General features: G+C 41.1%; 1 protein-coding gene across 1 annotated transcript in view; it reads right to left on the bottom strand.

Moving 5' to 3' along the window:
- Positions 1-331: 331 nt before the first annotated feature.
- SLC9C2 (solute carrier family 9 member C2 (putative)) overlaps positions 332-21,473 on the bottom strand; it is a gene marked incomplete at both ends in the record, with an annotated part of 46,211 nt that continues 25,069 nt past the window's right edge. The window contains 13 exons of the mRNA XM_081113281.1: positions 332-466; positions 1,837-2,022; positions 3,907-4,038; positions 5,052-5,219; positions 6,812-6,910; positions 9,546-9,671; positions 10,782-10,930; positions 12,929-12,980; positions 14,534-14,683; positions 15,380-15,568; positions 16,258-16,456; positions 18,278-18,397; positions 19,379-19,476. Of these exons, the coding sequence (XP_080969407.1) occupies positions 332-466; positions 1,837-2,022; positions 3,907-4,038; positions 5,052-5,219; positions 6,812-6,910; positions 9,546-9,671; positions 10,782-10,930; positions 12,929-12,980; positions 14,534-14,683; positions 15,380-15,568; positions 16,258-16,456; positions 18,278-18,397; positions 19,379-19,476 (1,803 nt within the window). The remainder of the gene's footprint in view (positions 467-1,836; positions 2,023-3,906; positions 4,039-5,051; positions 5,220-6,811; positions 6,911-9,545; positions 9,672-10,781; positions 10,931-12,928; positions 12,981-14,533; positions 14,684-15,379; positions 15,569-16,257; positions 16,457-18,277; positions 18,398-19,378; positions 19,477-21,473) is intronic.

Below are 21,473 nucleotides of genomic sequence, written 5' to 3' on the forward strand. Positions count from 1 at the left end.
TCTCATTGGAGAAGGATAAGGTCCCAAATTCCCTTAGGTTGTTGGGAGCAAACCAGCTCCCCACACCAGGACCCACTGAAGGCTTCCCCATGCCCACTCTTCCTCAATGGTGCTGTGTGGCTCCAGGTTCCCATGGCAGAGTGAAACATAAAAGCTGCTCCCCGCACCTAGCAAGGGTTTGAAGGGAAGGTCATAGAGCAGAGGAGCCACCTGATTTCAGCATCTAGAAGTCTGATATGTGCCCTCCCAGAAGCAATGTGGCTGTCAGGGTGGGCCCAAGAATGGGGGTTGATGATAAACCCATACAATACCCTCAACTCATTTACATTTATCAAAATTCCTTCCCAATGCTTTTCCAACCACTAAAGGGAAACCCCTTACCTATGATCTTGGAATCACTGGAAACTTTGACAGGCTCAGTTGCTTGGATAATCAGTAGCTTGCTTAAATCTGAAGTTCCCTGAACCTAAAGGAGAAAAGCCCAAATTGGTCAAAAGCGCATTCTTTGATCTCTAAGCTGGCTGCTTCCTAAACTTTGCAAAGAATATTAGAAATAAGCCAAAACCTAGAACTGGGCCTTCAACCTAAACTCTTTCTCATTTCAAATCCTCTTTAACATTGCTTCAAAAAGCCTTGTACCAGCAAATTATTTTTGGCATATTTATAGACATCAGGAATTTTCTGCACATTACTTGTAACTGGACTGGAAATTCTCAGTTTAAAACAGAAAACCCATAATCCACTGAGTTAGTTTTACTCCTTTGAAATACAAGGGCTCAGGACCCAGCCTTCCCACGTAGCAGGATGGTCTTCTTTTCTTAGAGTTTTTGCCCACAAAATCTGCCCTCCCAGAATGCAAGTAGTGGAAAAGTAACAATAACTATCATTTCTAGGGAGAACCAAGATGGCGGTGTAGGCAAATGCCTGTACTCGCTGCCTCCCACAACCACATCAAAATTGCAACTAAAATACAGAACAACCATCATCCAGAACTGCCGGAAAGCTGGCTGAATGGAAGGCCTACAACTAGAGAAGTAAAGAAGAAAGCGCACTGAGACTGGTAGGAGGTGCGGAGGTGCGGAGCGGCAGGTCCAGCACCCACGTGCTGCTTTTTTAATTGGGAGGGAGATTGCCTCTGCGGAGGCTGCCCATGAGGAGCAGGAGGTCCCAACTCCACACCAGATGTCCAGCTGGGGGAAGAAGTTCCTATGGGCTGTAAAATCCAGTGGGGATTGGGGCTCAGTGACACAGAGGCTGCTGGAGACGCAGCTGCTCCTCTTAAAAGGCAGGCACCACGAACTTAACTTATAAGCTCCCGCTTCTCTGAGTTCCAGTGCTGGGTGAGGCTCTGGGGGACCCAGACACATACTAGGAGAAACCAGACTGTCTGGCATTGGGGCAGGAACTCGGGGGCGGCTTTCTTCCAGACGGAGGTGCTCGCAGGGGTCATTGTTCCTGTGCTGGGACCTCCCTAGTTGCAGGGATGACTGGCAGCCATTTCTGTTTGCTCAGCCCTGGTGATTGATTCCCTGAGACCTCGCCCCACCCTGTTCCTTTCTCTGGGGAGGTACAGCCCCACACCAAGGCAGACAACATGGTGAGCAGAGAGCAGGCTGATCCCAGCTCTTACCTGCCCCTCAATCACAGCCTTGTGCAGGGCACAACTTGCATGCAGTACACAGAAGTCCTGGGTATGTTTTGACCATTCTGTTAAGGGCAGGTGAGACCTGCAGAATCTTTCCAGGTTAAATTTATTTTTAAGGTGGTCAGTTGAGTATTAAAGCCACTTATGCAACACCGTGGAATGCAAATGACTCTAGAAATGATCCTTCTTACCTGCTCACAGGTTTTAGATAAGATGCAAGGTGCAAGGAATGGTGCCTCTGTCTTTGTATCCATCACACTGCCATACACGACAATCACCAACTTCATGGTCGCCCAGTCAATAGTCATCTCGTTACAGTTTGATAAAGTCTCCACGTATGCCACATTGAGTGCCACACACCTCTGGAATGTTATGTCCTACAAAAAAATTACAGTTTTCTATAAGTCATACACAAGGTCATACACAATGACACAAGGTATCAAAACGAGAAAATTCAACAGCAATACCGTCATAATATGGGACTTTAACACCCCACTGTCATCAATGGATAGATCTTCCACACGAAAAAATCAAAAAGGAGACAGCAATCTTAAACGACACACTAGATCATATGGATTTGATATTTACAGATTATTTCATCCCAAAGCAGCAGAATATACATTCTTCTCAAGTGCACATGGGATATTCTAAAAGGTAGATCACATTTTAGGACACAAAAATAAGTCTTAACAAATTCAAGATTGAAATCATACCAAGCATCTTCTCAGATCACAATGGCATGAAACTAGAAATTAACCACAATAAAAAAAAAACACCTCAAAAAACATTCAAACACATGGAAGCTAAATAGCATACTATTGAACAATGAATGTGTTACCAATGAGATCAGGAAGAAAGCAAAAATTACCTGGAAACAAATGAAAATGAATACACAACAACCCAAAATCATAGCATTACAGGCACCTCAAGAAACAAGAAAAATCTCAAATAAACAATCTAACCCTACACCTAAAAGATCTAGAAAAAGAACAACAGGAAAAGTAAGTAGAAGGAATGAAATAATAAAGATATCAAAGCAGAAATAAATGTCATAGAAACTAAAAAACAATATAAAAGATCAATTAAACCAAGAATGGCTCTTTGAAAAGAAAAACAAGATTGATGAACCTTTTACCAGGCTCGTCCAGAAACAAAGAAGATCCAAATAAAATCAGAAATGAAAGAGGATAAGAAACAACTGACATCACATAAATACAAAAGATTGTAAGAAAATATTATGACTCATTATAGGCCAACAAATTGGACAACCTGGGTAAAATGGGCAAATTTCTAGAAACATACAATCTTTCAAAACTGAATCAGGAAGAAACAGAAAACTTGAATAGACCAATAACTAATGAAATTGAAGCAGTAATAAAAAGACTTCCAACAAACAAAAGTCTTAGACCAGATAGCTTCAAATCATAGGCAAATTTTGCCAAACATTCAAAAAGCACATATCCTTAAACTACTCCAAAAAATTCAAGAGGAGGGAAGACTTCTAGGCTCTTTTAACAAGACATTCAATAAAATCTAGCACTGATTTATGATTAAAACTCTCAGCAAAGTGGGAATAGAGGGATCATACCTCAACATATTAAAGGCCATATATGAAAAACCTCCTGACAAAATCATACTCAACGGGCGAAAACTAAAAGCATTTCTCTTAAGATCAGGAACAAGACAGGGATGTCCACTTTCACCACTCTTATTCAACACAGTTCTGGAAGTTCTAGTCACAGTGATCAGACAAATAAAAGGCATCCAAATTGGAAAGAAGAAGTAAAACTCATTATTTGCATATGACATGATACACATAGAAAACATTAAAGATTCCACTGAAAAAACTACTAGATCTAATAAATGAATTCAGCAAAGTAGCAGGATACAAAATCAGTATCCAGAAATTGATGGCATTTTTATACACCAATAATGAACTATTAGAAGGAGACTTAAACCCTTAATCACTGAGGCACCAAAAACATAAGAAAATTAACAAATATCTAGACTTTTGCAACCTGAGAACTGTTCAAATTCTGGAATCTAAACTTGTACTCTTGAAACTTACAGAGTCTTATTCATGAATGTCACCCCAGTACATTTAATTAAAAAAATAAGTAAATAAATTCTGGAATCTCCAAAAGAGAGATTCTTCTTTAGAAGATCAGACATAATTATCCTCTCTGTCTTTGTCACAAAAATATGAAGTGCATTTTGTAAAAAATACAGTCAATCACTTATATTTTAATCTTGTCACTTACCTCATCGACAAGAGCTGATTCAAAATACTGATAGGCAGTGTTGAGAGCAAGCTTTAGCCATATTTTGTATTCCAGGGACGGCCAGAAGACATCAAAGCCCTCATATAAATCCTCCAGGGAGATGAAGCAGGCCTGAAATGACAAGATGTCATGCAGCAAGCTCAATTTGGAACTAAATTACAAGACCATCAGAAAACAAGATGCCTGTCACTTTCATCTTTATCAAACTCTACCATTTAAAAGCACTGTATTATTGGAGAGGTTGTTTTTTATGTATAAAGCAATACAATTTATAGTCCAATTAAAGCTATGGACTTACTAGTAGGCCAGGAAAATCAATACCAGTCAATAGCTAAGATAAGGATATGGCTCATGAGCCCAGGATCCAGGAACTAAGCCACATAAGTTACCTATTTTTATTGCCACAGTAGATAAAGTGGGCTCATGTAAAGTCTGTTTCCGAGGCGAAAGGCTTCCCTGCATAAGGAAGACTACACTTCCAGAATTCACGCTACATGAACTTCAGTCAATTCAATTCAGTTTTGTGACTAAATTCATGCCTCCTATCCTCTTCCAGAAATGAAATGGTATGAAACTGATACAGCAACACTCCCTCTATGCCCCACACCCCTGAGACTGGTCCCTCTCGATTGCATCAGAGTCCCAAAAACTTGAGAATTCTGTGTAAGCAGAAACTTTGGCTCTCTTCTATTTGAAACACCCGCCACACCCTCAGCTAGTAGAATACCGGGCTACTTATTTGTTGAATAGATAACTTCCTACGTAGCAAGTGAAAAATGAAAGAAAGGGAGATTCAGAACAAGCATTCTTTAAAAACACTGCTTTCGTATGATGGTCTATACATGCCAGGCACTTCACATCGGTGTTTTCCTAATCTTGGTAACATCAGAAGTGAGATCTACTCTCTTTTAATGAACGAGGACACAAAGGCTCACAGAGGTTAAAAATACCGCACTCCAGATGCCACAGCCAGGAATTCAGATGGCAAATGTGCCTTCCCAGTTGCTGGTTGAGGGACTAAATAATATATCAGAATGCCAAGGAAGCGAACATGCTAGCATTCGTCATTTACTTGAGGAAGAGTTCATGAATAACCTACAATGTAGACAGAACCAGGGCCTTACCTGTAAAATAGTTTCACAGATGGCAGTATATTCAATTTCACGCTTAAGCAGACAGCTCAACTCTCCAATTATGTCCCCACAAGTACAGTACTCTGTAAATAGGGTTTGGGACTGTCTAGTCATCCAATGGACACTGTCGATTCCAAAGGTAGGAGGTGAACTATGCAGCTGCAAAGGGAAATCCCAAGTTAGAAACCCTTGACCAGACTATAGGGGCTCCCACTCTTTCTTGCATTCATTACAATGGAAGGTAAAGGTGCTTTATGAATCCTCTCGGGTGTGAATTGGGCTTCACAAAAATCATGGTTTCTTTCACATTTAAACTCTCGGAGGCATGGATTATTTCTGATCTTTAGCTTTACAGTTTTCTCCTTAAACCTTCCTTATGTAAAATCTCACACAAAGTAGTTATTGCCATCTGCAACTAATGTCACTCCCCCTGAGTCCATTAGATATTCTTATTGTCACAAGCCAGTGCCTCAAGTGAAAAAAACAAAAACAAAAAAACCCACACCTTTTGATTCCATAAATGCATAAATCGGACATCTGAATTAATTCACCTCCGAACCAAGCAGTTCAGTAAAAGCCTGTCTCCCTTTAAGGTGCTTAAGAATAGCTACCAGGAAACAGCAGAAGAAAACGTTTTTAGGGTGAACACAAGATGGTTGAGTTCCCCCCAGGAAAAGAACTGGTAGGCACAAGTGGGGGAAGAAGAAAGGCATCAGACTTTGGGAGGAAACTGCAAGAATCAACCAGAAGGATTACAGAATTTCCCAGAAAGTTTAGCTGTAAACATCGAAGACGAAGGTTATTTTTCCGGACACAGGAAATAGGAAACAAAGGGTCACTGAAGAAGTTGCTGTGACAACTGTACCCTCTCTGATAGATCCCCATTCAGACTCCAAAGAGCTTGGACATTTTTTACATTTAATTTTGAATGCAGTTCAAAGGCCCCTTGAGCAGTGAGGAATGTCCCTGCTCTTTACAAACCAAGGAAAGAAGATAGCATCTGTGGTAGGCAGAATTCTAAAAAGCCAATTATACTTGAGTCTAGGTACCGCTATGAAGGGATTTTGGAAATGGAGTTAAGATTACTGACCACCTGATCATAGAGATGATTCTGGATTGTCCTGGTGAGCCCAGTATAATCACATACGCCCTCAAAAGTAGAAAAGGAAGTAGTCATTCAAAGAGATGTGACTGTCATCTAAGATCTGGGAATTATTGGGGTCAGGAGCTAGGGCTCACCCATGCATTCAGCTAGTAGTAATTTGGATTCTAAAGGATTCCTGTCCTCATCACTCTACTGACATCTTTCTTTTACTTTGGTCACCAAAGCCTCCTACTGGTCAGATAAAAAGTTGTATTTTCTATTCTCGTCCTATTTGACCTCTGAGGGGATGTGACACTGTGGTCCATTTCCTTAATCCTGACTCTCATTTTCTTTAGGTGAGTAACTCCACCACTCCAAGTACTGGGTTCCTTAATCGAACATCATGGAAAAGACTGCTTCCTCCCAGGATTGTTGTGAGGAATAAGTAACAGTTATAAAAACAATCTGTAAAATGAGAAGCACCTTTCAGATGTTAGGTATTAGCATCATCTCTCAGCTGTGGTGCTCACACTGGGAGAAATGGTTTCATTTGGTAAAGAGACTATGTTAAAATTTTGAAACTTTCTTGATTCCTAAATTTCTCCTTATGCTATAATTACATATTGCAAATACATTTTAAATAAAAAATAAACAAATAGTCCCTTACAATTGCCATTCCTGAAATAATTAGGTAGATTCCTTGTGGCATTTCACCTTCTTTACAAATAACATCTCCATAGTCAAAATAGGCAAGTTTGGCTCGTTCCTGAAGTAAAAAAAAAAAAAGAAAAAGTCAACACAAAAGCTTCATAGTCTACTTTTCTCAGTAGAAATTTTTTTTTTTTTTTTTTACACCGGCTCTGCCAGACACAGGCGCTTGGTCTGGAGGCCATTCTCGCGATAACCTCGTGGCTGCTTTTAGTAGAAATATTTTAAAGCAAAAATGTCTTCCAAGTTGCATGAAACCACAAGTTATATTATTCGGTTTGTTAATGAATTATAATAATGTGCTGACATAATGCATTAACCTTTAGAAAAAAAGGGAGAAGCAAGCAAACCATAGACTTTGTGATTCGTAATCAGCACAGTGACTGATAGAAAACCCAATAAATTCGAGGTTGGGTAGATGTTTACAATAAAGTGTGATAAGAAGACAGACAGGACGCCCTGGGAAAATCCAGAAAGGCCACAGGTCTGTGTCTTGAGTGTCCAGGGAAGACTTTACAGAGGAAAGAACAGCTAAGCTGAGACCTGCTGGAAGAGTTACACATGGCCAAGATTCGGTGAGCCGAAGACCATTCGGGCAGAGGGTTCAGTATACGCAGAGAACAGAAGCAAACAGAGTATCTGCTTGGGGTGAGCAGAGACTCAGTATGTCTCGGGCAGGGAGCGGTGGTCACCCGGACTCAGTTATCCATTAGGCCTCAAGAGGCACAGTGACTAGGGTTCACAATCGTTTTAGGGACTCAGCAATACTTTCGTTTCTTTTAAAATCAGAAGGAATGAAAGAACTTTTAAATAGAAGAGAATGTTTTAACACTAAAACAGTACTGGTCAGTACTAACAGTCATCTTCATGTGAATACAGTCAGAAAGTATAATTTGGGGAACTTGTTTATGGAGGAAGAGACCCACTGAGGCAAAAGAGTGCAGGGCCCATGAAGAGTCATGATGCAGCCTGGGCGAGGCAGGACTGGGAGCTGAGCCAGAGCCAGGTCTTGCAGGATCTGGGAGGCCCGTGAAAGAGTCCGGTTTTTTCCGAAATCAGGGGGAAACCACTGAAGGGGTTGTCACAGGAGAATTATGGTGACAGATTTGCATTTTACAAAGATTGTGAGAAACGTATTTCCAAGTCATTCATAGTGGTTATCACTAAGTGTGGGATGGAAGAGTGAACAGTCCTCTCTTTTCAATTTACTTCTGGGTCATTTGAAAATAAGCATGGATGACTTAACGATTTTTTTTTTCTTAAGTTCACCTAAAGCCAATTACCCAGAGTATGGATTATTCAGACCTTGTTTTTCTACCACTGTCTTCTGGCTTACCTTTATAGAGTATGGGCTTTTAGTAAACCACACCTGTTGGAGGATGAAAGAAGGGAGGAGTGGTGAAAATTAAGGATGGGGGCTGTGATGGAGACCAAGATTGAACTTACAGTCTTCACTAAGAGGTGTTTTATGTTTCTTTTCTCTGTGGATTTCAGTCATCCACACAATCCCTGGGCTGTTTCTAATGAGAATAACGCCCCTGTGCTCCCAACTCATTACCATTTTTATCCAGTTGAAATCAGATTTAAGTGGCTATCAAGAGCCAGCATAGGAAAAGGACCACTTAAAGAGAGAGGTACCTGAAAGGGATAGAGAAAGCCCAACAGCTTCGCATAGGATGGAGGGGAGGAAGATTGTGCCCTGCTCATAGATTCACCTCAGTGTCTGTGAATCATTAATTTATGGAGTTTTCTTCTCACCCCATTGTTCCCCATTCACCATTGGATCGTCAGTTATAATTATACTTGTGAAAATTATTGCCTATAAAGAACCAAATTCTAACTTTATCTTAAAATTGGATTTTTGAAAAACTAAACAGTTTCCATAAAAGCAAGGACTTCATTTATTTTGTTCACTGCCGTATCCCCAAACATAGAATAGTTTCTGGCACATACAATAGCTTCTGATAAATATTAGTTGGAAGAGCCCCAATTCCTAAAGCAACACTCAGTTGACTTTAGACAACACACGAACTCTAGACTATACCACAGTCCTCACTATTCCCTATTACACTACACCCAGCTGGTTTTACTTTTTAATGTATTTTAAAAAATTTTAAATTGATTTCAGAGAGGAAGGGAGAAGGAGAGAGAAATAGAAATATCAAGGATGAGAGAGAATCATTGGTCAGCTGCCTCCTACATGACCCCTACAGGGGATGGAGCCTGCAACCTGGATGTATGCCCTAACTGGGAATCGAACCATGACCTCCTGGTTCATAGGTCAACGTTCAACCACTGAGCCATACCGGCTGGGCTAGTTTTACTTTTATATTATCTTCCTGACCTGTATAGTCATTTAAATTTGAGGACCTTGCTCTAAAAAGTCTTTTCCAGAGTGGTCATCTGGAAGTCCAGACTCTACAACATAAAATAAGATGGAATTGCTAATGATCAGGTAACAGAGAGAGCTCATCCTGAGCAGATAATCCGTTGTAAGAAAACAATCATTGCTTTTCAGGCTTAAAATGAAATCTACTCTTCTAGGTTTTGCTAGGCCTCCATTTGACTTATCCTTTATTGGCCATTACAGGAATCTTCCTTTAAATTTTGTAGTTGTTAATCTTATATTAGGGAGTGGGAAAAACTAAAAATAATTATTAAACCTGAGCCAGAACAGAAGACAGAAGCTTTACCTTGAAGAACTCAATGAGAACATCTTTATTTTCCAGCCAAACAATATTATGAAGATATTTGTCAGGAGTAGGGGGCGGGATTGACATTGGAAAGTTATTCAGTGCTTTTATTTTTGAAAGAAGTACCTAAAAACAAACAATCAAAACAAGGGTGATCAGATCCTATAACAGAAAAGGTACACTTGGTTAAAACTGAGGAAATCTAAACAAACAACTGTTATGCAAACTTAATCTTGATTTTTGACTCAGAGCTTCTCTCACCGTATTTAAATTGTCCTCTAACTTTTTGTCCCTATTCTCCCCTCATTATTATTTTCACTAATGTCTTACCTCATATTCAATTTAACATCCTTATAATCCAATTAACACTTACATTCTACCCTGCCTTAATCTTAAATTATCTAAACTTCAAGGTTGATTACTATATGATTTAATGCCATGCTCTCTCCATTATCTTCATGTGTATGATTTGCTTCTCTAAACCCTTCTAGTGGAGGATACCCTGAGAAGCCCTCTCTGGCTTCCCCCACCAAGTAAGAGATAACCACTTATCTCCATATTCCCAAGGCATCTACAGGTCTCCCTTACGGAACTCATTGCATTATAGTAGAAGTAGTAGTTGTACTTCCGTGTTTCACCCTCCATATTATGTCACTTTTGTTGATTGGATGAACAAGTGACTGAGTGAAAGAAAGGAAGAGCCCATGGATCTTAGGAGACAGTGTTGTATCCATTAACTATCCCCATCTCCTCAAGAGTCCATAACAGATAGTAAGTATCCCATATATATTTACTTAATTAAATCGAATAGACTTACCTGCTTCCGTATGACCTGGGGTTGATAATTATATCTCTTTGGCTGACAATTTGACAATTAGCAGGCATTCAATTAGTAACTGTGGAATGATTGTTTACCCGTTACCTTTCTAAACAAATCGACAGGAAAAAATAAGTTTCTCTCCCCATAAGGGTTATTATTTATTTATGGGTATCAAGCATTCAGTTGAATCTCATATAGCCTTCAAAGTGATAAATGAAAAAAAAAATACAAAACACAATGCGTGCAGAGGTGTAATTTGAAGAATACTCTAAAGTAGCCCTTCCACTCTCTCTAAAAATCAATGGAAAAATATCCTTGGGTGAGGATTGAAAACAAACAAATAAGTAAATAAAGTCACAGTACACGTTGGGGTGTCAGGCTAATGGAATCAAGCAACATAAAAATTGCTCCGTTACCTTATTCATCTCGACGCCCTCGTGCTTATCGATAATGCCTCTGGAGCAAAGGAAGGCGAGGTGTTTCAGAGACTTGGCAATCACGGTCTGGATTGCCTGCCTGGTCTTCAAAGCAATGACCACATCACGATCCTCGTGCTCTATGAGTCCTGATGCGAATAAACCTCTCAGTAAGCAAACCATTCAATAGCCGCAATGACTAATATTTGTGTAATAAATAGTTTGTGATTTCCAAAGTATTTACACAACAGCCTTTTTGTTCCTGTCTCAGACAGGACTGGTGAGGCTGGTAGAACCAGAGTTATTTTCATCTCCATTTTATGGGTGAGGAAACCAAAAAACGGCTTTCCCCACTGGCGAGGAGAAAAATCACTCGTGCTGCCTATTCCCATGGCACGCCTACCTGGCCCATTATGAAACTCATTCCATTGCAATATTATTCTTTTCACCTGTCTCATGGATAATTTTGTATAAATTACATATTGTTGGTTGGCTAGTTGAATAAATGACTTGAGATCAAAGAGCCCCTGGACTTTGGCTGGTGAGTCTTTCTGAGATCAAATCCCTTTTTTTTTTCCCCTCTTTCATGAACATGAGGAAGTATGGACAGGACCGGGAGTCCAGGCTAAAACTGTGTCTATTCCATCTTTGTAATCCTAGCATCCAGCGCAATGCCTGACACCTGGGAGGTACTGGAGTCATTTTTCTAACTAAAATGAGAAGAGCAGTCAAATGAAGGATACGATGATCAAGAGCCGGTTCTAGTGTCAGACACGCCTGGGCCTGAGGTCTAGCTCACCACGTACCAGGCAAGTTAACTTCTAAGCCTCAGTTTCACCAACTATACATGAAGATGACAACAGTATTTGCCTCATAGAATAATTATAAGTGTTAAATGAGATAATGTATATAAAGCCACTAACACAATTCCTGGCATAATTAGTATTCAACAGTCCGTTGCAGTAATCATATGGGAACAGGCACTCCCTCTTATAGGACTGAATCAAGGAAACTTTGTAATATTCTGTACTAACCTAAAACATAATGTAAGACAGCAGCTCCTAGGCCCCTAATCTTTCAAAGCACAGAAGTAAAAATCTATCGACATGAAAATGGCAGCAATGGGCCCTGGATTTTCTGAGACAGCTCCCAAATATTGCCCTATTATCTCCAAAGTTCAAATTTCAGTCATTAGACCACATTCTTTCTGTTTTGATTTGGAAAGTCTGATCTTTAGAAGCCCACGTGGCATCTTACACTGTGATTATAAATGCAAAGTGGTTTTACTTGATTACTTTTATAAGAACTTCCATATATTAGGGGCCCACAATTTTCCAGGCTCTCTACCAGCTCTCTACTTTTCACACACCGGAAGCCTGGTCCACAGCCCCCTCAGGAGGAAAGCAGACCCAGGAAGCTTTGTATAGGATCCTAGCCGTGTGTTGTGATTCAAGCAGTGCGACCACAGTTGCTCAAGAAGTGGCATCCCGTGCGGTCTCACACTCCTGAGTAGCCTTGCAAAGTAAAACAAAGCCAAACACCCTCTGTGAAACAAAGGTAATTTTCAAATGTCTTTTTCTTACAACCTTAAAGGATCTGATCCTTAATACACTTCCCACACTTCTCATTCTTTCCTCTGGGCTCCCACAGCAAATAATAGAACTCTAACTTTCTGCAGTTAGCTACTCATAGGCGCATATCTGCACTATTTGCATACCTGGCCCATTACATGTGTTCAGTAAGTGCTTGTTGGATGAGTAAATGGGTGATTGCAGAATTGAGTGAAAGCATGAATTTGTCTTCATTTGGTTAAATTATGGGTCCTAGAGCAAATTAAGCCTGAAACATTGCTGGAGGCAAAAATGACAAAACTGAAGCTGTCCTACTTAGGGCACATCATGAGAAGGCAGGGTTCTTTGGAAAAGACAATAATGCCGGGGGAAAACAGAAGGCAGCAGCAAAAGAGGAAGACCAAACATGAGATGGATTGACTCCATAAAAGAAGCCATAGGCATGAGTCTACAGGAGGTGAGCAAGCAGGGCTGTTGAGGATAGGACATCACTCATGTGTAGTAGGGTCACCAGGGGTTGAAGCCAACTCAATGGCACGTAACACACACAGGGAATCAGATACTCCAACGACCTACCTAGTTCTTTGATAGCATCTCGTTTGTTGGTTTCTAAAATTTCATACAATTTCTGTAAGAAGTTAGGAAAAAAAACATTAATTTCTTATTATACCAAGTGCATTTCTAACTTTAAAATCTGAGGGGGGCCCTAGCTGGTTTGGCTCAGTGGATAGAGCATCAGCCTGTGGACTGAAAGGTCCCAGGTTTGATTCCGGCCAAGGGCATGTACCTTGGTTGCGGGCACATCCCCAGTAGGAGGTGTGCAAGAGGCAGCTGATTGATGTTTCTCTCTCATCGATGTTTCTAACTCTCTATCCCTCTCTCTTCCTCTCTGTAAAAAATCAATAAAATATATATTTAAAAAAATCTGAGGGGGGAAGTACAGTAGTCAAAATCTCACTCAGTTTATGATTTGGGGGAGATATTTGGCTCAGTTCTGCCCTCTGTGTGATTCTGCTGCCTTCCCCACGCTCACGCTCATGTTACAATGAATGCTGTGCTTGCCTAACTAATATTTCTCAGAAAAGATTGTTGTGCACCGCACACGCACCCAGGAGAATTCTCAGAGATAGAGCCCCACTAGGGGAGAGCCAACTGAGCAGTCATTTGGGGAGCCAGTCTATTGGGAGCACAAAAACAGTGGAATTAATGAGAAGAATGTGCTGTCAATTAGTTCATGCTTCCTACTGATAATTCCTGACACGCATAGCTCCACTCCGGGGTCACCGATCTCTGTTCAATCATACAGTAGGTGTTCGTCAAATGTCCCAGCCAGCACTCTTCATGGAACTACTCTCTGGCTTTGAGTCTTTCAGGAGCTTGCACTTGGACACACCAAAACCCCTGTGACCTAACAACTGAAGTTTCCGCAGACTGCCAGGCACAGGTGACTGAATTTCTGCACCCAGGCAATGCGTGGCATGGTGCTAGTTACAGAGAACAGCTGTTGGTCATCTCAAGTTTAATCAGTGTCAGTAATGAGAATATGCTGTGATTGTGTTGGTTTTAGAAAAACACATGTAATAAATCCCTCATTTTGAATATGAGAGTAAGGTATACAATTTTTATTAGGTTTTTCTCCTCTCCTGACAACATTGAATCAATATTGGGAAGATGTCAAACTACTGGCCTGACCAGGGCAGCCACATACTGTGGTCCAACCCCCTTCACACCAAACAGAGCCCACAGTAAACCGTAAGATGGCTGCAGAACGACCCTGCACAGGAGCGTGTTGGAACCAATTCTGCCTACAAAGAGAATAGAACCGTGAGAGCCTGGACACAATGTGACTTCTCTAAAGGTGAGCGGCCACGGCCTGGTTTCTTGAACACGTAAGTAGTTAGGTTTCGTTGTTTGGGTTTTGATGTGTTTTTTTTTCCCATAAGACCAGTACTAGTCTCTTACCCGTGGTCGGCAAACTGCAGCTCGCGAGCCACATGCGGCTCTTTGGCCCCTTGAGTGTGGCTCTTCCTAAGCCTTAGCAGTACCCTAATTAAGTTAATAACAATGTACCTACCTATATAGTTTAAGTTTAAAAAATTTGGCTCTCAAAAGAAATTTCAATCGTTGTCCTGTTGATATTTGGCTCTGTTGACTAATGAGTTTGCCGACCACTGCTCTTACCTGATATATTGATTCTCTGCTAGAAATCTGTTTTATCAAAAATTTGGCATCCTCTTGGCTTTTGACATAGCCTTTGGTGATACTATACATCAAGCTGAGGCGCCTCTTGATCTGCACATCCACAATGTTGATCAGCGTTGGGATTAATAACTGCAAAAATGGAGAGGGGGAAACCTGAAAACGTGACGAGGCAAAGCATGCTCAACAAATCTTTATGCGAGGCTTCATTCAAGAATTGTAAGGTTATATCAGTGACAAAAACGAAGACTGCTACCTAGCAGAGCGTCCATTGAACATACAGGAAAAGGTGATAATGCTGTGAGGAAAAAATAAACTTCAGCAGGTAGAGAGGGATCAGGAAGGTGGGTTGGGAGACTAGGCATACAGGGAGGGGGTGGGGCATGTTGCCATTCTATGTAGGTGGCCAGGGAAGATCTTCTGTGTAAAAAGGAGAGATTTGAGCAATGACTTGAAGGAGGTGAAACTGTGAACCAATCAGTTACCCATAGAGTGTTCTAAGGGAAGAGACAGCTCCTTCCCTCATTTATTTCAAAATAGTGAGGTTTCTGCCTGGCTGGTGTTGCTCAGTAGTTGAGTATCGCCCTATGAACCAGGAGGTCATGGCTTGATTCCCAGTCAAGACATATGCCCAGGTTTTGGGCTCAATCTCCGGTAGGGGGTGTGCAATGATTCTCTCTTATCATTGATGTTTCTATCTCTCCCTCTCCCTTCCTCTCTGAAATCAATAAAAAAAAATATATAAAAATAATTCAGTGAGGTTTCTGAACATATTTAACAAACAGTGTAGGAAAAAAAGACCCAATATTTTAAAATGTGAAGTTTTACCTTGATCAGAGGAATAAATCTAATTATTCTTGTATACCCTAATATTATTGTAAACTGAATAAGAACCAAGTTTTCCGGTCTCAATTTGACAAAGTATACACAAAAGCTATCAGTAATTCCAATAATCAGGATACAAAATTCCAGAGTATTCCAATGTTGATGAAAATATTTCCTTTTCAAAATTATTATCTGTTTAGAAAACAAATAGGACATATGTCATTTCATAGTACCTATACAATGTTGTATGTGAAGGGTAGGGGGGAGTCTTAAAAATTAACAGTTACATTCTCAACAAATGAGTTATAATCCAGAAGTTGGGTTTTAAGTTATTCATTTGGGGAATTCCAAAAAGTTATTTTTAATTTTCAACATAAAAAATCATAATTTAATTCAAACTATATAATTCTCTAATTAATCTGAAGTGCCCAGAACAAACCATGAAAAATATCGATAAACAGGTTCTTTGTCAGACTATTGATAATAATTAAAGTGTGAAAACAATCTTATCTTTTGAAGTAAAACATAGTTCTCCTAGTGAGGACCTAGCAAACCAGTTTGTTTTTATTTGCTCATTTATTTTTTTGCATCATTACAGAGGGAAATTGAGGGAAACATCCTGTCTGAACATTCAATTCTTGTCACTTGACCTTTGAGAGTCTGTTCACTTTATGATAATTGTTGTATCTGATATCCAAAACTGTGGCTATTATACTGATTTCATTATTAAACCCAGAAAATTAAAAAAGATTAAAATTCTAGGATTCTATCAACTGTTAGAGCAAGTGGCTTCTAGTATCAAGTTATTTCAAAAATATGACAAAAATAAATTTACAATATCTGAATTTTTTTATGGGATATATTTCTATTTAAAGCAGTACCTTTAATGTTGATTGTAATACATATAAAAGTATAAAATAGTAGTTTACTAATGTCAGAGACATCTCATTTAACTTTCTTGGCACTGAAGTTAGATGAATTATCAGAGGATAAATGTACATTAATGATATAATATGTCCTGCATAGTCAAATTCTTCTGAAAATACAATGTGATATATAAATATCAGAAATTTATTATTCCTGAAAAAAAGAGAGATCAAGTGAAATGTTAGATCACTTTAAAAGTATAACAAGATGGAAAGTTCAACATTTACTTAAACAAATCATTAACAGTAATTTGAAGAAAGTGTAATATAAAATAATAGATAAGAAAAAATCTAAAACATACTTTCTATACATAAAAATCATAGTGCAGAAATAAAAATTTGGCTCTGTAAATCTATGTCAGGCATAGAAAGTATTTTTAAAAATCAAGGTGAATGTACATAGGAAACGGTTGAAAGGATTTATAGATTGAAAGCAAGAAACAAATTTAGAGAAAAAAGTAGCATTGTTTAAAATTAAGGACAGGGCCCAGTTGAGGTGGCTCAGTGGTTGAGCATTGGCCTATGAACCAAGGGGTCACAGTTTGATTCCTGATCAGGGCACATGCCAGGTTGCAGGCTCAATCCCCAGTGTTGGGTGTGCAAGAAGCAGCCCATCAATGATTCTCTCTCATCATTAATGTTTTTATCTCTCTCTCCTTCTCCCTTCTTCTCTGAAATCAATAAATATCTACACTAATAAAAGACAAAGATGCTAATTGACCATACCTTCGCTATGCCCTAAGCCACGCCCACCATCCAGTCAGAGCGACTGCATGCAAATTAACCCAACCAAGATGGTGGCCAGCAGCCACAGAGCTGGAGCAAGCAGGAGGCTTGGTTGCCCGGGTGGTGGAGGAAGCCAAGCTTCCCGCCTGCTCTGAGCCAGCTGTGCCCTCCACTCATGGCAACAAAGTTTCAATTATAGAAGATAAATAAACCCCAGATACCTGCTTCTAGACAGCCTCCACTGGGAGCTTGGGTGGCTGGGGGTTGTGGCCAGCCTGCAAACAGCCATCAGCCCCTCACCCAGACTGGCTACACCCTTATGGGGTGAGGGTCCCCGCTGGGGGGCTTAGCCAGCCTAAAAACGGCTCTTAGTCCCTCACCCAGACTGGCCAGGCACCCCAGCAGGACCCCCCACCCTGAAGGGACTGTGGCCAGCCTGCAAACAGCCATCAGCCCCTCACCCAGGCTGGCTAGGCACTCCTATATAATAAAGGGGTAATATGCAAATTGACCCTAACAGCAGAACGACTGGGAATGACTGGTCACTGTGACACACACTGACCACCAAGGGGCAGATGCTCAATGCAGGAACTGCCCCCTGGTGGTCAGTGCGCTCCCACAGGGAGAGCTCTGCTCAGCCACAAGCCAGGCTGATGGCTGCCAGTACAGCGGTGGTGGTGAGAGCCTCTCCTGCCTCCCAAGCAATGCTAAGGATGTCTGATTGCAGCTTAGGCCTGCTCCCTGCTGGCAAGTGGACATCCCCCGAGGGCTCCCGGGCTGCCAGAGGGATGTCTGACTGCCAGCTTAGGCCCAATCCCCCAGGGAGCAGGCCTAAGCCAGCAGGTGGTCATCCCCTGAGGGGTCCCAGACTGCGAGAGGGCAAGGCCGGGCTGAGGGACGCCCCCCCCCCCCCCAGAGTGCACAAATTTTTGTGCACCGGGCCTCTAGTCCTATATAATAAAAGGCTAATATGCAAATTGACCCAAGACATGGCAAATAAAACTTGAAGAAGCCAAATCTGACCATCATCTGCTTCTTCCTACCCCTCTCTCCTGGAGAAGTCAGGATCTGCTGAAACACAATGGCGACAGGCAAGCAAGCACTCTGCTCAGTCGCCACTAAGCCAGTAACAGTTGATCATAATGTCAGTGTGTGTGTTTTAAATAAGAAAAACCAAAGTAAAGTACTCTGACAGTGTAAAAAGGTCAGATTGTCAAGTATATTGCTATGAAAGGTTCACAATACTTACCCATATGGAATAAAAAATCCCGTATCTTTATGATATTCCAAGAGAGTTAAAATTTTTTTGAACTTTATAAGCCAACTTCTAGCTTTTACATAAGTTGAAACATCATAAATACTCATGAATCTAAGAGAGAAACATATGCATATGTTAGGAGAAAGAGCAAGCACTAGCTGTCCTTGGGGGTAATCTAAAAGGAAAAGTTATACTCTATGTAATGTCACTTTATTATGCATGCCGAGTGCCGAGCCTCTGTATCCATCCACTGACCACTCATGGTCATGGGACAGGAACATAGTTAGCATCAGACTCCTGCTGTGTCTGTTCCTGGAACCATTCCTGACCTGAGTACAACAGAATTAAGACTTCTCCAGACCAATTCTTTGGAGTTCGGAATCAAGCTTCCCTTTGTCATGCCTTGCTAGCCCAAACCTCTCCAGGTCCTTCAGGCCCTAGCTTTCCCCCAACGTTATCCAGGAACTGATGCCAGATCTCCCAGGTAGATTACCAGGCTGCTAAACCATCAGCTGTCACCCAGATGGGATCCCCTATCATTGTTGCCCTGCAGCTGTGCCTTGAACCATCCATTGCTTCTGTTTGCCAGTACTGTGACCAGGTATCAATGTATCTCTGAGATTCTGAGCCTTTCCCACCAGGTTTAATTGCATCTATCAGCTAGGTCAATTCCTCCAGAGCCTGCTCTACCTCATGGAGTGTCTAATAGCAGGCTCCAGGCTTTCCTACCTCTCATAGACAGTAATTTAGTGAATTTGATATAAAGACAAAATAATTATAATAGCAGTTGAAACTATCTGGGTGCTCTTTCATGACTCTCTTAGCCTGTAATTTAATTTCATTGTAGTCAGATCTTCCTCCCAAATCTCCTAATGTCACCAACCTTCAGGGAGGGAACTGTAAACAACTCAAATAGGAAATAGACAAATTGATGGATGGATGGATGGATGGATGGATGGATGTGTGGGTGGACAGGTAGATGGATGAGATAAATAGATTGATCAATCAGGACATTTAACTCTCAGTTCATTTATTCCTTATCACAAATTAATTCAATTTTGGAAATATCAATTAAATAAATACTATACTTACTTTCCTTGGATGGGACAATAGCTTTTGGTTGCACCAATTAATATTCGGGCTGCCTCTGTATCAAGGATTCCATCTTGACACTGTTTTTCAAAGCTACTCTAAACATACAATTTTAAATAAAAATTACAAAGGACCAAAACATAAATGCAGTGAATTCTGCTTAATCTTTATATAGCCCTCACTATTATTATTGAACTCATTACAATTAAAGTATTCTTTTACCAAAAAATGCTATAGCGGGAAATACATTTTATTCAATTTAAATATTTACTGAATATTCAGTTTTGCAAAGTACTGTTCGGGATGTTTTAAAAGATACAAAGGTTCCTAGCTTCAGGAAACTCAAAATTTGTACTATTCAAAGAGTTTACTTTAATAATACAAACAGCTTCAGTAGCATCATCTTTTTAAAAAAATATATTTTATTGATTTTTTTACAGAGAGGAAGGGAGAGGGATAGAGAGTTAGAAACATCGATGAGAGAGAAACATCGATCACCTGCCTCCTGCACACCCCCTACTGGGGATGTACCCACAACCAAGGTACATGCCCTTGACTAGAATCAAACCTGGGACCCTTCAGTCCACAGGCCGACGCTCTGTCCACTGAGCCAAACAGTTAGGGCAGTAGCATCACCTTTGTACAGCAGCATAGATTATGCAAATTATTTATTCAAAGGGTAACTACCCCACAAAGAACTACCAATAAATAAAAGTAAACCGGGAGAGAATCAAGATGGCGGCATAGGTAAACACCTGTACTTGCTGCCTCTCACAACCACATCAAAACTACAACTAAAAGACAAACCAATTATCATCCAGAACCACAGGAAAGCTGGCTGAGTGGAAGTTCTACAACTAGAGGGAAAGAAAAAAGCGCATTGAGACTGGTAGGAGGTGCGGAGGTGCGGAGGCACGCACGGAAAGGGCTGGCAACTGGGTGCGCTGTTGTTTTTTTCAATAGGGAGGGAGATACAGGCTCCTGATTGCTCTGAACTCCAGTTCCGGGTGAGACTCTGGGGATCCAGACTCATACGGGGAGAAACTAGACTGTCTGGCATTGGGCCGGAACAAGAGGGCGGCTTTCTCTCAGAGGTGCTCAAAGCAATCATTGTTCCTGTGCAGGGGTACTGGATGCGGAGATGCAGGGACCTCTCTCGTGCAGGGCTGACTGGCAGCCACTGCTGTTTGCTCCGCCCTGGTGATTCCCTGAGGCCCTGCCCCACCCAATTTACAATCCCACCCAAGCTGTGCACAGCAGCTTTTGCCTATGAATGGCCTGTTCTTTCTCCGCCTAAAACCTGTCAAACTGCAGCTGGGTCAGAGAGCCCCACAGCTTCCAAAAGAAGGCCCAAGGCCCGGAAGCAGCAGCCTGCCTTGCTTTAGAGCTGGGCCTCATCTGGGCACTTTCAAACTCTATACAAAGAGGAGGAATCTGCAGATCTCTCTGTAGCACCTGCTGGGTGGCCTCAGGCAGTGGCTGACTTTGCACCTCCTTGGAGATCCAAGAGCCAGTGTATCCAGTCGTCAGTGTGAGACCATACCAGATTACAACACTTCAGATCCATAAGCAACACACTCCAGGGGCAGACTCAGTGAGCAGCAAAGCCCCACTGAAGCAAGTCCTGCCCCATAAGGGTGTCCCCTCCCGCCCATCTGCGCGTGCAGCTCCTCCTGAGTGGTTGTGATGCTCAGCTAATTAGCATATTCCCTGTTTATATAGATAGATAATTATAAAATTTATCTTCTCTTTTTTTCTTTTTCTTAATCTTTACTGAGGGCACGTTTATTAACTTTAGAGAGATAGAGGAAAACATCAATTGGCTGCCTCTTGGTGCTCTGACCTGGAATTGAACCTGCAATATAGGATATGCCCCAATGGGGAATCAAATCTGCAACCTTTTTGGTGTACGGAGAACACTCCAACCAACTGACCCTCCTGGCCTGGCCCTTTTGTCTTCTTGAGCTGTCTCCCTTTGTTATTTATTTTTGTAGTGGTTTTCTTCCATTCCTTTCTCTATATCTACTCTACATTTTTTTCTTTGTGACTACCCTGAGGCTTACCTAAAATATAGATATACTAGACCAGGGGTGGG

The sequence above is a fragment of the Myotis nattereri genome (assembly GCF_964212035.1).
Source record: "Myotis nattereri genome assembly, chromosome: 18".
In the NCBI taxonomy this organism is placed as follows: domain Eukaryota; kingdom Metazoa; phylum Chordata; class Mammalia; order Chiroptera; family Vespertilionidae; genus Myotis; species Myotis nattereri.